This window comes from Hemibagrus wyckioides, linkage group LG17, assembly GCF_019097595.1.
Source record: "Hemibagrus wyckioides isolate EC202008001 linkage group LG17, SWU_Hwy_1.0, whole genome shotgun sequence".
NCBI lineage: Eukaryota > Metazoa > Chordata > Actinopteri > Siluriformes > Bagridae > Hemibagrus > Hemibagrus wyckioides.
Genome location: NC_080726.1, coordinates 16975069 through 16989918, shown reverse-complemented (window position 1 = coordinate 16989918; position 14850 = coordinate 16975069). Strand labels below are relative to the sequence as shown.

At 38.2% G+C, this 14850-nt stretch overlaps 2 protein-coding genes across 4 annotated transcripts; one reads left to right on the top strand and one right to left on the bottom strand.

The window, feature by feature from the left end:
- Positions 1 to 36: 36 nt before the first annotated feature.
- LOC131367613 (calcium-activated chloride channel regulator 1-like) lies at positions 37 to 8995 on the bottom strand. 2 transcript variants are annotated; one of them, XM_058413012.1, is made up of 14 exons: positions 8682 to 8995; positions 5335 to 5472; positions 5065 to 5218; positions 4813 to 4918; positions 4552 to 4714; positions 4217 to 4447; positions 3478 to 3702; positions 3138 to 3318; positions 2926 to 3032; positions 2640 to 2846; positions 2280 to 2550; positions 2007 to 2171; positions 1056 to 1274; positions 37 to 621 (listed from the first exon to the last, which is right to left on the bottom strand). In XM_058413012.1, exons 1-14 carry the CDS (start codon positions 8829 to 8831, stop codon positions 80 to 82), a joined length of 2859 nt encoding a protein of 952 aa, XP_058268995.1. In that variant the 5' UTR covers positions 8832 to 8995; the 3' UTR covers positions 37 to 79. The 2 variants fall into 2 exon arrangements, with proteins under 2 accessions (XP_058268995.1, XP_058268997.1); XM_058413014.1 differs by lacking the exon at positions 8682 to 8995 and adding an exon at positions 7635 to 8190.
- LOC131367616 (bifunctional polynucleotide phosphatase/kinase-like) lies at positions 6603 to 14655 on the top strand. 2 transcript variants are annotated; one of them, XM_058413020.1, is made up of 9 exons: positions 6605 to 6846; positions 11793 to 11841; positions 12171 to 12241; positions 12445 to 12537; positions 12725 to 12821; positions 12913 to 12974; positions 13599 to 13708; positions 13826 to 13913; positions 14142 to 14648. In XM_058413020.1, the coding sequence occupies exons 1-9, from the start codon at positions 6823 to 6825 to the stop codon at positions 14196 to 14198; spliced, it is 651 nt and encodes a 216-aa protein (XP_058269003.1). In that variant the 5' UTR covers positions 6605 to 6822; the 3' UTR covers positions 14199 to 14648. The 2 variants fall into 2 exon arrangements, with proteins under 2 accessions (XP_058269002.1, XP_058269003.1); XM_058413019.1 differs by having other exon boundaries at positions 6603 to 6846; positions 13826 to 14655.
- Positions 14656 to 14850: the final 195 nt, after the last annotated feature.

Sequence of the window (14850 nt, the reverse complement as noted above, 5' to 3'; positions counted from 1 at the left end):
CAATATTAAAATTCATATATCAGCGATAAGTAATCTTGGGTTCACACTAGTCTCATAATGTGAAATGTGAAAAAACAAATCAGATTGGAGCAATACAGTCAAATTCTTTAGGCTTGTATTGTTCTATTAATGACATTTCACTTGTTCTTGTTCTGTTAATAATATAATGTGTTCTCCGCTTCAGTACCCATGTGATGACCACAGCTATAAGACACACTACGATGGTCATCACACCGAGTGAAAAGATAATAGCAGTCAGGTTCAGGCCTGGAATTGAGCTGGGTGTTGGAGGTGGTAGGTTCAGGCCTGGATTTGAGCTGTGTGCTTGAGGTGGTAGGTTCAGGTCTGGCTTTGAGCTTGGTGGGGGTCTATGAGTTGGGACATACTTGGTTACTCGAGCAATGTTGGATATCTCAGACTTTGCTGCTTGTTGGTCCACTGACTGAATAGCAATGAACAGCGTAGTGTGATGTTGAAGTGTGATACTGGGCTGGAAAGTATGTTTTTCAGGTGAGCCGAAGGTTTGAGGGACGAGTCCAGAAGTGTTGACCAGATTAGTGCTGCTGAAGCTGTATTGGATTGTCTTAAAATCTTCACTCCACCTGATTTCATAGGATTTGGCTTGAAAGAAGAAGCATTTAAAGTGTCAGAGATTCTTATTTATACTCAGTAAATTCTCTAAGGCTATGATCGATTGTGCATGGAGAACATCTCTCATATGTACACTAAGGGTTGGAAATGTTGGAATCTATCTATCTATCTATCTATCTATCTATCTATCTATCTATCTATCTATCTATCTATCTATCTATCTATCTATCTATCTATCTATCTAATCACACACACACAGGTAGATAAATAGATAGATATATATATTTGCATGGTATTATATATACATTATATACAACCACATCTGAAAATCTAAAGAAAGTTTTTTGTATCAATAACAAATTAGTTTAATTGTATGACTACTTCAGACTTTCAGTCAAAGACATTGAAATAGTGTCAAATGTGATGGATCGTAAAGAGTCTGTGTAAGCGTGCACTTGACTCACCTCTTCCCAGATCATAATCCTCACCAGGAGCCGTCCATGTGAGAATCACGGTGTCCTCCTGCAGTTCTGCAATCAGATCTGTGATCATATTCGGAGGGAAGTTTATAGAAATATCTTTTTCCACTACAAAACTCTGCCCAGTTACTGTTCTAATGAAGCTGCCCACATCAACTGGCTTCAGGTTTATTGGTGGCTCAGGAGGGTTTAATTTCACTTCACCTGCAAAGAGAATGTAGATGTCAGTTATTGCTGTATTTGTTTTTTTATTCATTTAGTTGATTGTTAATTTAGTTTTATTTTGGACACATACAGCTAAACCTGTGAGATCGAACTCAGTATTGTTCTGTTTCCACGTTAGAGCTCTTGGATTATACAGATATTGTTCACAATTCGCCTGAACTCTGCCTTTTTCCTGTTTCTGAGGGTGATTTTTCTGGTTGTTTCTTAAACAAAACTCTTGACCATATTTACATGTGCCCCAGCCTCCACACCCTAACTGACTGATAATACACATCACATACAGTCATGTGTCTAATAAACACAAACAGGTCCTTTGGAGAACAAACTAGATGCAAGTAGACAAATTACACATTCACAAACAAATGACACAAAGGGACAGATGACAGAAACGTAATTTTATTCTCTGTTGTTTTCCAGAAATAACTGTCTATAGGTAAACAAGACTTTTTTTGCAACTGGATAGAAGAAACACAGCATAGCCTTGAAACACTTGTGGTTGCCCATTTGTCTTTCGTTCCTTTGTGTATGCATAATAGTTTTCTAAGACCTCATGCTACACGTCTCATCCATCATGTTTTATTAAAGTATAGTGAAAGTCATAACGTGCAGTATGTTCATGTAGTCTTAATGAAATGCAGGAATTCTGGCTATTTTTCCTTGACTGCTGGACTGGTCAGTTCTGACTGAGTGATAATAGAAGGCAGTGGTTACCATCATCAACATATCCAGGGATGTAGAGGGCACCGCTGTGTCTGTAGGGAGGAAACTGAACTTCTGTGTGTTGATTTTCCACTCTCACTTTTAGACTGTATTTTCCACGTAATATTTTAGTTAAATATCTGGAATAGGTGCCATCACCTTTGAAAGAATCAGCTCCTGTAAAAATATCCAGCATGGAAATGGTGCTATTTAGCAAATGTTGTGTCATGAATCATTTCCACAGTTATTAGGATATAATGCACTTCTACATTCTACCAGTATTACCTGCGCCGTTATCAAGGAGCTGCAGACTGACCGATTGTCCTTCATCTGACTCAAGTGTTGCAGAAACGCTGGCCCCCAGAACAGGGTTATAATTCTGAGCGACCTCAGCCAACACCAGCAAAGGTTTGGTGTCATCACTGGTCTCCTGGATCATTCTGACTGTAACTGTGACTGGATAAACATCTTCATGAGCTGCTTGACTAATTACTATTAAACTAATTGCCTGAGCAGCTGTGCCTTCACTGAGGAACATGTACTTCCAATCACCTGGCTGCAGGAAAGGTGATGAAACAGTGTGCATTATTTAAAACTGTTTGTTTTTTATTGTCTTTATTCAAAATCACAGTAAACAAGGTTTACCTCTGCAGTTCCTGGAACAGTAAGAGTAATGGTGTTGGCAATGTCGGAGGTGTTTCTCTGGTCGTAAACCAAACCACTGGGTGACTGTAAGTACACAGTGGGTGCACTAGTTTCATAAGTGACAATAAAGGTGGTCTGGTTTCCTACAGTCCGGTCGATGGGAACTGTTCCATTCAACCAAACGTCAACCTTTTCAGTGCTTTCCAGCTGTTTAGAAACAAGTAACAACATTAGATGAATAGACTGACTGATACTGAGACACTCCCAGTGTGTGTGTATCACTTACCTGAATGGGCTGTGTCATGGGATTTCCATCGAACAGTGTCAATGAGGAAAAGACATTCACAAGCTTGTAGGAATATTTAGAATCTGGCACTACATAAAACTTTCCCCCTGCAGTATATGAACAATAATCAAAATCCAAAGCAACACTGGTGAACTAGAGCTGAAACAATCAACTATGTGACATTATGTAATATTACACACGTGAAATCTCACCTGTTTGATCTGCCATGATCTTCAGTACACTGTCTGCTTTTGGGCCAAATGATATGGTGTGAATGATTGAGCCACTTTGAACAGCTTCCTGTAAACACTCTTGAATATTATCAGTTGCTTCTCCATCTGTGAGAAATATTATTTCATCTCCGATTGTTTTATTATCATCCTTTCGAAGAACCTGAAATAAAAATAGAAAGAAACTGGCATTAATCAGTACAGACTGATTATCTTTCAGTTAATTCTTAATTCTAGACCAAAGAGAAGTTTAACATTTAACATTATGAAGATGGAATTTTAGTCAAAGAGTGTAGGAGGAGTCTTTACACGAGTCTCTTACCTTAAAGCCTTCTCTGAGTCCTTCACAGATATTTGTTGATCCTTGTGCGTTTGTTGGCAACATATGTATTAGTTTGTCTCTTGTGGCTTGTCCATCTATTAACGTCAGTGGGCTGAGTACTTTAGCTTTGGTGCTAAAAGTCACAAGAGCCACAAACTGCTGTTCTTGTATGCCATGGTTTAAAAAAACTGATGCAGATTGTTGTTGTTGTTTTATTCTTGCGTTCTTTAAAGGGGAAAAAAATATGAGATATTTTCTATAAATTAATTGTTTTTTTTAAATATCTGCAATGCACTGATGGTTTTCATTTGATTTATAAGGTGTACGTTTTTATGGAAATATGCTAAAGAAGATATACTTGAAGTGAGCTGTTATTGTATCAGATGACTGCTGTTTAGCTAAACTTTCAAACTTGAAAGAGCATTCATTTATGCACAGCTCTCTTAAGATCCCATCACACCATCTCAGTGGGATTCAGCTCTGGAGTTTCACATGTCTATTCCAGTACCTGTTTATTCCAGTACCATTCAGATGACTTAGAGAAGACACAAATTCAGACCATTTGGTTTCTTTTGGTTATTTTTTGGAAAGCATGACTACATATTGAAATTTGTTTTTTGTGGTCTTCAAGTAGTTACAGTAATCTGTTGTTTGTAAATAAGGACAAAAATCTGCTACATTCCACTAGTTTTAGCCAGCACTTTTGCTTTGGAGGGCTATTTTATGTGAATTAATATACCGCCATGCTTCCTGAGACATCAAGCACGAGGCAGACGACCCGAGTTCCCCTCTGTAGGACTCTGAATGTTGGAGCTGGCGGTGGAGATGGAAGAGGCTTTAGATTGTGAAGGGCATCTTTGTCTACGGATTCCTGAAAGATCACTGTACGTGTTGAGAGCTTTTTACACTTTGAATTCTGTTCATTGGGGGCTTCAGCGTTATGTTCCTCTTCGTTACAAAATGCTCTTACCTACAAATAAATCACAGTGTATATGATGAAGGCATCAAGCAAAAATGAAAAAACTATTAAATTAAAATGGATTGGAAACTATGTTGAACAGTAGCCTTACTCACTGAATCCATGCTGGGCGAGTACATTATTGAGACATTTGTAATTTGCTTTACATTTGGAAAGAATTTACAGCTGGATGTGGGAAGGCCAGTCATATGAAACCAGCAAGATTGAGTACTTTGATTAATAACTTGTAATGTCTCTCCTAAAATTTTATCACTACACCTGAAAAAAACAACACAACACATTACTGACAATTACTGCTATAATATACATTTATGTTTAATAATTTTTGCTCTTCTATAGGGAGGTGAATATAGGACCTTGTTGGTTTATTCTGACCAGCAGACAGGTAAAAGGGCTCATTCTTATTATATTCATCAAATACCCCCCATCTGAGGTGAGCCCATTCATGCACAAAAACTCTTCCTAAAAGTAAAACATGTATAATATTATATTTTGTTGCTACAGAGGAAGTTAGAAATAATACATTTCTATGAGTTGATGCCTCTTGATTGTTTTTAATGTGTGTGTGTGTGTGTGTGTGTTTGTTTTAAACACAGGTTAGTTCTCACCTTTAGGTCCGTATACATTTTTGTACAGATCTTTGTCTAACAGATACTTTGGGGTGAAATGAATGTATTGAGCCTCAGTTCCACAGCCTGTGACTTGGGGAGTGTATGGCTCATCACCAAATGCAGAATTTGCGTTATCAATTCTTATTCTGCCCTAAAAACAAAATGTTTAGAATATTTTGTACATATTATATTAATAATACACACAGTTTCTTGAATAAATGAGAGACGTGTCAATAAATGATCCTCAGCACTGAATGAAGGTTGTACCTTGTCAAAGCATTCTGTTGTTGCTCGCTCATACTTTCCTGTAGTCCAGTTTGGTGGTACTAATATCTTCACCTCCTTGAAGTACAGCTTGTGGTCTAAAGCTTCAAACAGAAATTCTGATCCACTGACAATCATTTCCTGTGGAGACAGAAGAGTGGAATGTTTATGTACAGTATGTGTGTAAATTAATGTAAGTAATCAGACTTTACTGAGCATTTCAATGCACATGAAGCCACAGTTTTTCTCAGGTACACTATTTCACTTAGCCCTAGAAGAAACCTGGATCATTGCTCATCCTGACTCAAGCAAAATGTTTGTATGCACTCACTGTCCACGTTATTAGGAACACCCTCATGCTCATTCATGTAGTTACGTAATCAGCTAATTATTTGGCAGCAACACAATGTATAAAATCAGGCTCAAAATGTATGAAACCAGAATTTTCAGAGTTTCAGTTACTGTTCAAATCAAACATCAGAATCAAGAATAAAATCTGATCTGAGACTTTAACCGTGGTGTGGTTCTTGGTGTCAGATGGGCTGGTCTGCCTAGGGTTAGGTTTTATCTCTTCACAGATATCCTTCATTGGACAATAAGATCTAGAGGCACAAGCAACTGCACAAGCGGTTATGTTTCCTAACAATGACCATAATGATGTCAGTAGAATAAATGTCAGATGATTTAAACACCACTTGACTAATATTTGTTCAGAGTTGCTGATGAAATTCAGTCTTTCTGTTAGATAAACCTGGTGTTTTTACTGGCCACTTAGACATTATAAAGGTTTATCTGCCGTTATCCATCTGGAGTGTGTCAGCGCTCTTCACCGGTCTAATGTAGTCAAGTGAAGGACCATCGTAGACCATCTGAGATTCAATATCTGATTCAAATTTACATTTACATTTCTGGCATTTGGCAGACGCTCTTATCCAGAGCAATGTACAAGAGTACTTTGAAGTCTATATCAATGAATACATTAACACTGGTTCAACAGGTTACAGACTTAGGATACCATCAGCCTAAAAACTATGTTGGGAATTTTTTCAAATCAACATACATAAAACAAACAGGGAAAACTACACCAGGTTATGTATGTAACCCGGTTCCCTGAGAAGGGAACGAGATGCTGCGTTATGGCTGACACTATGCATTGGAGAATCACCTCCTACACGTGAGAGAGGAGGCTCCTCCTGACGTGAATCTCCCAAGGAGCACCACCCAGAAGGGAAAAGAGAAAGCCACAGGGGACAGTGGGACGAACATAGCCACTTCTGTCTGGCCAAAAATTGCCATATGCATTCCACCACCTTCATGGACATGCCACTCCCCAGGTCTCAGCCTGCTTCTCGATCATGTGTTCTGGAGTGTAAATCGCTCTCAGTGAGAGTAATCTGGCATCTACCTAGGGACAGATCTGGTCCACCAACCTGAACAGACTGCCCTAATGTTTGTTGATGCTAGATGAGCTACGACTGAAGAAAGAAAGACATGTACGTCTTGGATGACAAGGGGGTGAGTAAATTATTTGTAGATTTTTGTTCTTGGAGTGAACTTCTCCTTTAAGTGATTCCACAGCCATGCAGTACCTCATTATTCAGGTTAATATTACAGTTGAATATCACAAATAAAAGTCATGACATTCTGTTTTACAGCAATCAAGTTATTTGTGTGATTTTTTTTTTTTTACATTTTACTGTTGTTAATATTCAAGGTGGAATTACTGTCCGTTTCCCATCATTAATGTTTCCTAATATTAGTTAACAATAAGTACAAGTAATTGTATTGCTATTTTCAATGTATTATAATAAATTAATTAAATTAATATTTAATGTATATTACAATTTTATATTTTAATAAATTTTTTTGTATTTCTATTTTTAACTATTTTTATTCTACTTTTATGACACAGGCACTTCGCCTGTATATTCTACTGTGTACAGTTGTGAATGGGGCACAAGTAAAAATGTGACTGTTCATTGGATCAAAAACAACTTTGGACAGTTTAACATTCACAAACATTTTTCACTCTAAATTGCATATTCACACCGATTCTGGAAGATATTATGAGTCCAATATAACAGGGGTTCCCAAACTTTTCCCACGACCCCCAAAATAACGGTGCCAGTGATCGCGACCCCCACTATCCTCGGAGATGGTTAAAATATACAAACGTTGCGCGCAACGGCGCACACGCACCAATGATCCAATCCAAACACGAGACAACACTAAAAAGCACAACAGCCTAACAGCCATATCATTTTTATTGTAATTTACTCGTTAAATTTCAATATTAACCTCACCATCTGTACACACACCGATGCACTCGCTCCAAGACAGTCCATCTTCTTTTAGTTTGTGGTCAAATGTCCTCAACTGTGCATGTTCCCTCCAGCGGGGTGCAAAACAGAAAGTCCTCGTTAAGTTTTCCGGTTAAAACTGTATCTGACGAATACAAGCAGCTGGGCAGTTTGATACATCTCTGGATTCATCTAACTGTAAAGCGTATTTCCCTTTCTTCACTCTCTCCCCCAGCTGACACGTTATATCCTGGGCCATGTCGGAGATGCGCTGGGCAATAGTCCCGCTAGACAGCGGCACCGATTCTAGCTCACGGGCCAGTTTATCCCCATGCATAGCCCGACTTATAGCTATAGCAGTGACAGTGGTGCTTCTCCGCTGGTCTCTCCGCTGGCCTCCCTGTGTTGTCTTTGGTCGATATTAACCAACGTTTCATTTTAACAAAAATCTCCTAAGCCTAAAAAAGATGGTGCTGTAAAGTGATCTGAAATAAGATGGTGCTGTAAATTGATCTGAAATAAGATGGTGCTGTAAAGTGATCTGAAATAAGATGGTGCTGTAAATTGATCTGAAATAAGATGGTGCTGTAAATTGATCTGAAATAAGATGGTGCTGTAAAGTGATCTGAAAAAAGATGGTGCTGTAAATTGATCTGAAATAAGATGGTGCTGTAAATTGATCTGAAATATGATGGTGCTGTAAAGTGATCTGCTGCAACTGACACTATTGCTGTGTCTTTAACCTGTTAATCACCTCAGGGGTGACCCCCACTTTGGGAACCACTGCAATATAATAAGACATTTAGAAATATGAGAGAATATTTGACATCCTTTGAGGTGATCTGGTTTAATTTCTCTGCAGGGTGGTACAACACATTCCTGCTGTCTGTACAATAATCAGACTTTTCTAATAATGTTATATGGCATTTTTGAGGGAGATGCCTGTTGAACCGCATCAGAGAACTCATTAAAATATCTTCTTTAAATCAGTTCATGGAGGTCTTAAGAGTAAGCAAGCAAATAAATAAATAAATAAATAAATAAAAATACCTTGATTTGGTTTATAATGTCTTCATTCTCTGGCACACTGGGGCTGATGACGATCAGAATATCGGTGTAGCCGTTTCCATCCAGTCTGATTGTTGTAACTGGTCCCAGTCCACTGAGAAACAGCAAAACCACTGCTAACATCTTTACCATGTTTGTCTAACTTTCACCTTCATAACAAGAAATCTAAAATGTGCAAATTTCTAGGTCAGTAAAAACAGGGCAAAAGTGTTCTTTTTACGAGTTCAGAAACACGAAAGGTGTACTTCACAATGAGGACAAAACACACAATGATTGAAAATTATACAGAAATTATCATGGAAATGAAAGCATTTAACAGGGAGTTAAGTATAGGTGGAGACAGGACATGAATCAGAACAAAAACACACCAGAAAGGAAATGTCTCACATCATGAAGTTGGATAAGGTTTTACGTGGATGGAAATCAGATTGAATGTATTAATTTAGAAAGACATTCAGGTCATGGCAACCACATACATTTACAAAAGCATTTACAAAAGGAAGCAGTGAAACTGAAAAGGTTACTTGCTTTTAAATATTATAAATATAGAAGATTATTTGTACAGATGTTTATATTTGACTCCACATACAGGGGACTAATATAGAATATGAGTGGGTTTAATATGTGAAATTGGTTTTAAAAGGATTTTACAGAAAATTCTTATACAATAAACATGCACCTTATGCTTAGTTACATTTATGGCTAAAATCACAATTTTACTGTTAGCCCTTAACATATTGGGTGGTATTCAGCAAGTAAAGCTATTTTAAAAATTAAATTAAATTAAAGTTTTTAATCGTCTTCCTAATATTATTTTCCTATTAACTATTAATGTAACAGGGTTGAGAATAGTGTGATGGGGTTGAAGATTGTAACAGGGTTTAACAGGGTTGAAGGGACACTTTACTTGTAATTTTAATTTAAAGGTATGTCTTCAGCCTAATTGAATATGGACTTTTTGAGAAGTCCAGTTCGCACTGCTGCCACTGCCTCTGAGCTGATCATGCAATATCTCTGAACAACTCCTTGATCTCCCCTTTGGCCACTGCTCACAACCTTGGGATAACCATGGACAATCAACTGTCCTTTTCCTTCCATGTTACTAATGTCACACGTTCATGCCAGTTTCTTCTGTACGACATCAGAAGGATTTGGCCATTTTTATCCACACAGGCTGCTCAAGTGCTTGTTCAGTCTCTTGTCATTTCAAGACTGGACTACTGCAACTCTCTACTTTCAGGTCTACTTTAGAATGCAATTCGTCGGCTGGAAATTATACACATTGCAGCTGTGTGACTTGTCTTTAATCCTCCTAAGTTCTCCCACACCACCTCACTGATGCGTTCCCTCTATTGGCTTCCAGTAGCTGCGTGCATCAGATTTAAAACACTGATGCTTGCCTACAAAGCCAAGAATCCCTCTGATACCTCTGCACCTCACTCCCTCTGATCTATTAGCACTGCTCGACTGGTCCCACCATCTCTCAGGGTACAAAATAGGTAAACATAAACTCTTCTCTGATCTGGCACTGAGGTGGTGGAATGAATTTCCCATACAATTTCATGTTTTTGTACTGCTGAGTCACTGACCGTCTACCTGTTTCTGAATCACTTAAACTAGCTCTTATTTTCCCTGTTTGTTTTATGTATTGTTGTATGTTGTATGTGGATGTTGATTTCAGGAAAAAAAAATAATAGCAAAAGAACCACACAGAGTTAGGGTTTGTGGAGAAATGCTTTTTTAGAGTTTATTGAGACAGATTACAATTTATACAAACCAAAGATGTGGTCTTTGTCATTATCTACTGTACTGTACAGTAAAAGGCATTATCCATGGGTAACAAAAGGAGTTCAACATTGAGAACAATGATTCAGTGATTATACTTTTTTTTCTTAAATGTTTTATATCAAATAACAAACTAGGCACATGAAGAATGAAGATTTTCAGAAGAAGTCAGGATTTATCGCGATGGAAAATAAGATCTAATTTATTTCTTACAAAATACGCAGAAAAAAGAAGCAGTGAAAGTGAAACATTTCAGGTTACATGCTTTTATTAATGATAGATATTTCCAGTGAGAGATTTTAAAGCAGTAGATTGTAAAGTAATCTAAAGTTCATGCTCCAGATCAGCAGGCAATGGTAATGCTCAACAAGTTTTTTGAAAAACCGAGGAAGAAGGAGAAGGAGCAGAGGAAGGAGCGATGAACTAGGCCGATTCTGTTGAGCTGTTAAGCTAGTAAGCTAGCATGCCGGGTAGTTATTACATGTAATTACACAGCGTGTGCATTTAAAAAATAGTTTATATTTCTTCACATATGCTTATCTTGGTATCATAACAGGCATACGTTAATACACTGAGCTATTGTCTTTTGTGATATCTACTAGAGCTGTTTTGTATGTAACTACCGTTTTGTACTAGTTATGTTTATTTAAAATAATGCTTATTAGTTAAAAGTAACTATAGATGAGGACAGAGGTCAGGTGGATAGATCAGTCCTGGAGGGACTGATAGCGAACATAAACAGGTTCAGGTGAGGTGAAACTGTCTGAGGTAAGCAGTGTGCTGTGAGCATGCAGTGTGTGGCAATGCTACTGATTACTGACTGGTTGTTGGGAACAGTGGGAACCTCCATCATCAATAACTATGTCAAAGTCACTGAGTGACTCAGCATTAATTATCAAGAAAGCAGTAGTGACGACAAAGAAAAGTCACGCTGATTAACATGGTGAACTCAATACCAAGCTTCCATTCTAAACCAGTAAACTAGTACTGTTCATCAGTCTAACCCTGAAAGAGATTAACCAAACACTGTAAAACAGATGTAATGGATTAATGACTGTGTCCTGCATATTTGAATACTACTAAATTCAAGACAAATTGATTTTCTTATATGCAACTACTGTATATGCTGTTTTATATAATTTTTGATATTTATATAAAAATGAAATAATTCATGAAGAAAATGTTAAAAAAGAAGATTCTTTTTTTATGACCAGATTTGACTGTATACATTACTCTGATGAATAAAGGCCTGTGGGGTGAAGTTTCTGACATTTGCAAATGATCTACAATATACACTGTGTTTTCCAGGCAAACAATGGAATAATTGTGAATAAATCCCAGAGTGTTTATGCTGGAGGTGAGTTGGAGGTCTGTGCTGGGTCTGCAGGAAGAGATAAGGAAGGAAATGTTTTGTAAATGCCTGGTTCCAGTGAAGCTCGTTTTAATCTTAATTTCTTAAGAAAAACCGAGAATTAAATGAATCCGCAAAAATAATTTTTGAAAAATTTTCTGTGATTTAACCCCTCATCCTGAACTGCCCAAAAATAAAGGCTTATTATTCAGATTATTCAGCTTATACTGATGCATTCAGGGTTTTTAAAAGGGGAATCTGAAGACCTGATACTGGACCCAGCTATTTAAAGTAAATTAGTAAATGATTTGCTCTTCACGGTTTTTTTGGACTAGATGCAGCAGGTCGTCCTGTAAATTGGGCTCCAGGGAAGAAGAAGAAGGACTTCTCCTGTAGTGACCGGCTGGTGAGATGCAGCCCATGGCCACTACTTGCTTACAGTAGTGATGAACATAAAGTAGCACATTTTACTGCTTACTTTGTATAAGATATTAACACAAATGTGTTCTTAAACGTTGATGCACATTATTTATTGTTCACTTTCCTGAGGACTTCTTTTATCCTGAGGATAAAATTTTAAATGGCATATTTCTTTCATTTTGTTTCTAGTTTGCTCTGAACATTGGTATACAGTTTCACACTCCAGAGGAGTTCTTCCTTGGTTGGAAAGCTGCTCCCTATGATTTGCCATCATTTGATCCGGTGAGCTGTGGAATTGCTTGTCTGTGTTTGCCTCTGTACAGATTTACTCAGTGTATTTATGCTTAGTTGAACTGGATCTTAGCTGATTGGACCTGAATGGACCACATGACACTGTGATACTGTGTTCACATTTACATGACACTGTGAATTAGTATAATTATTCACTGTAGAATTTTATAACCTGCAGAGAGGTTTAGACCCAAAGGGACGTCTGTATGACCCTCCTACTGCCTCGCTCACTTCTACCTGCCAGGAAATCATTGTTGCTGTTGGATTCCCTGGTTGTAAGTTTTTTTTTTGTGAAAGGTTTCTTAAATGCTTTTGTAGCTTGACAAAAATCCTATTAAATGACCTTACCCTTGTTTACTTTTGCAGCTGGCAAATCCACTTTTTTTCAAACCCACATCATTCCTAAGGGATATGCGTACATAAACAGGGTGAGTATATGAGGGGTCATGCCACCTCAACACTCCTGAGGTGGTGTATTTAGTGCTAGATTCTTTTCAGAAGTCCAGATTAAAAGCTTGTTTATTTAAAAAGGTATGCACATAGTGTCAGCCTGTCTATAACTGCAGTTTTAAAATAAGAACACTATTAAAATGATGTGAAGTTAAATCTATATTTTAACAGCTCTGGTATAAAAAGCTCTAATTCTTTCACACAATAGATCTGTACTGATTTTCATTACTTGCCTAAAATTTAAAGAGTTGGAGGTTTTTTTTTTTCAATTTTACATTGGAAAGGGAAACATCTGGGTTAGACTAATGAATTACACACCTATCCAAATATTGAGAAACAGTGAGAGATTCTTTTACACCAGGGGTGTCCAATCATATCCACAAAGGGCCGGTGTGGATGCAGGTTTTCATACCAATCCAGCAAAAGTCACACCTGATTCCACCTATTTAATCAATTGATCTTGGCTTTCAGTAGACTCAGGTGTGGCTTCTTCATGGACTAAATGAAAACCTGCACCCACACCGATCCTATCCAGGTAAGATTGGACACTCCTCTTCTAGATAATAATGATGATAACGATGATGATGAGGTATTCTTGCTAGGACACACTGGGGTCATGGCAGCACTGTGTGTCAGCATGTGAATGTGCACTGAAGGAAGGACACAGCGTGGCTGTGGACAACACTAATCCTGACCTCGAGTCTCGAAAGCGGTGCATATTTTAGTTTCTTTACTGATCAGTGTTTTTTTTAAGCTATTGCTATACATTATACTCTCAAAGTTCATGGCACTAAGGAAGATCTGACCTGCTCCATGCTTCCCTTCACAGGTATTTGGATGTCAGTAAGAGTGCTGGAGTTCCCTGCCGATGCTTTAACTTCGCTGCCTCTCTGGAACAAGCCAAGCACAATAACAGGGTGGGCAGAGTCTTCTCTGTCATGTGGTGTTGCTGCAGGTTACACCACATGATTTGCTTGACTTATTAACCTGCCTGTACATTTGACTTTATTAATGTGGCTTCTACATTCAGATTTATGGTGAAAAGTTAAAAAGTAAACTACAAATTCGAAACAGTGCTAAATGATCAGGGACGTTCTTAAAACATTTCAGCGAAATGTTATTTTTATGTATGCTCTCTATCCCAGTGTAACATCTTCAGTGGTGCCTCCCACTCTCCACCACCAGAGGGAACCCTTTGGTGAATCCAGCGGAGTTTTCTCATCTTCAGGCCCATTTTACATACCAGGAAAAACTACTGGCAACATATCATCAGCAGATAACCCACCTACAGGTCACGAATGAGAAACTAACTAATTCTAAGTACTGAGATCTGAGCTCACCATGATGGCACTCCCAGATAAGTTTGATGGTTCATCGGATAAAGGCCTGGTCACACCACAAGACTGTAACCGCCGGCAGATCGCGTTGCTGTTCAGAGTACATGACTTCACTGTATGTCTTTATGTCTTTTTGTTCTTTGTTGCGGTGTTCACACTACGCAACGCTTTGTAAATGATCCACAAGAGGGGGTCGCACACCCCACGATCTGACAACAACTCTTGTCACCCAACTCCATCCCCAAACCACGTTTTGTCACGAAAACACACGCGACAGGTGCATCCGGAAATGACGCGAGACTTTCGGTAGAGGTTTGTTTTGAAAATGGACGTCGGCAGGAGTCTCGCTCTAAATAAATGTTAATTTATTAAAATAAATGTTGTGTCCACATTATTTTTGAAGCCATGTTGCTGCTGCTGCTTTTCTTCTGGTGACCTCAACTCTGTTGACTTGCTCTCTCATTGGCTGAAGGTTGTAGCTACAATTGACACCACGTGATGTCGAGTCGGCCGACCG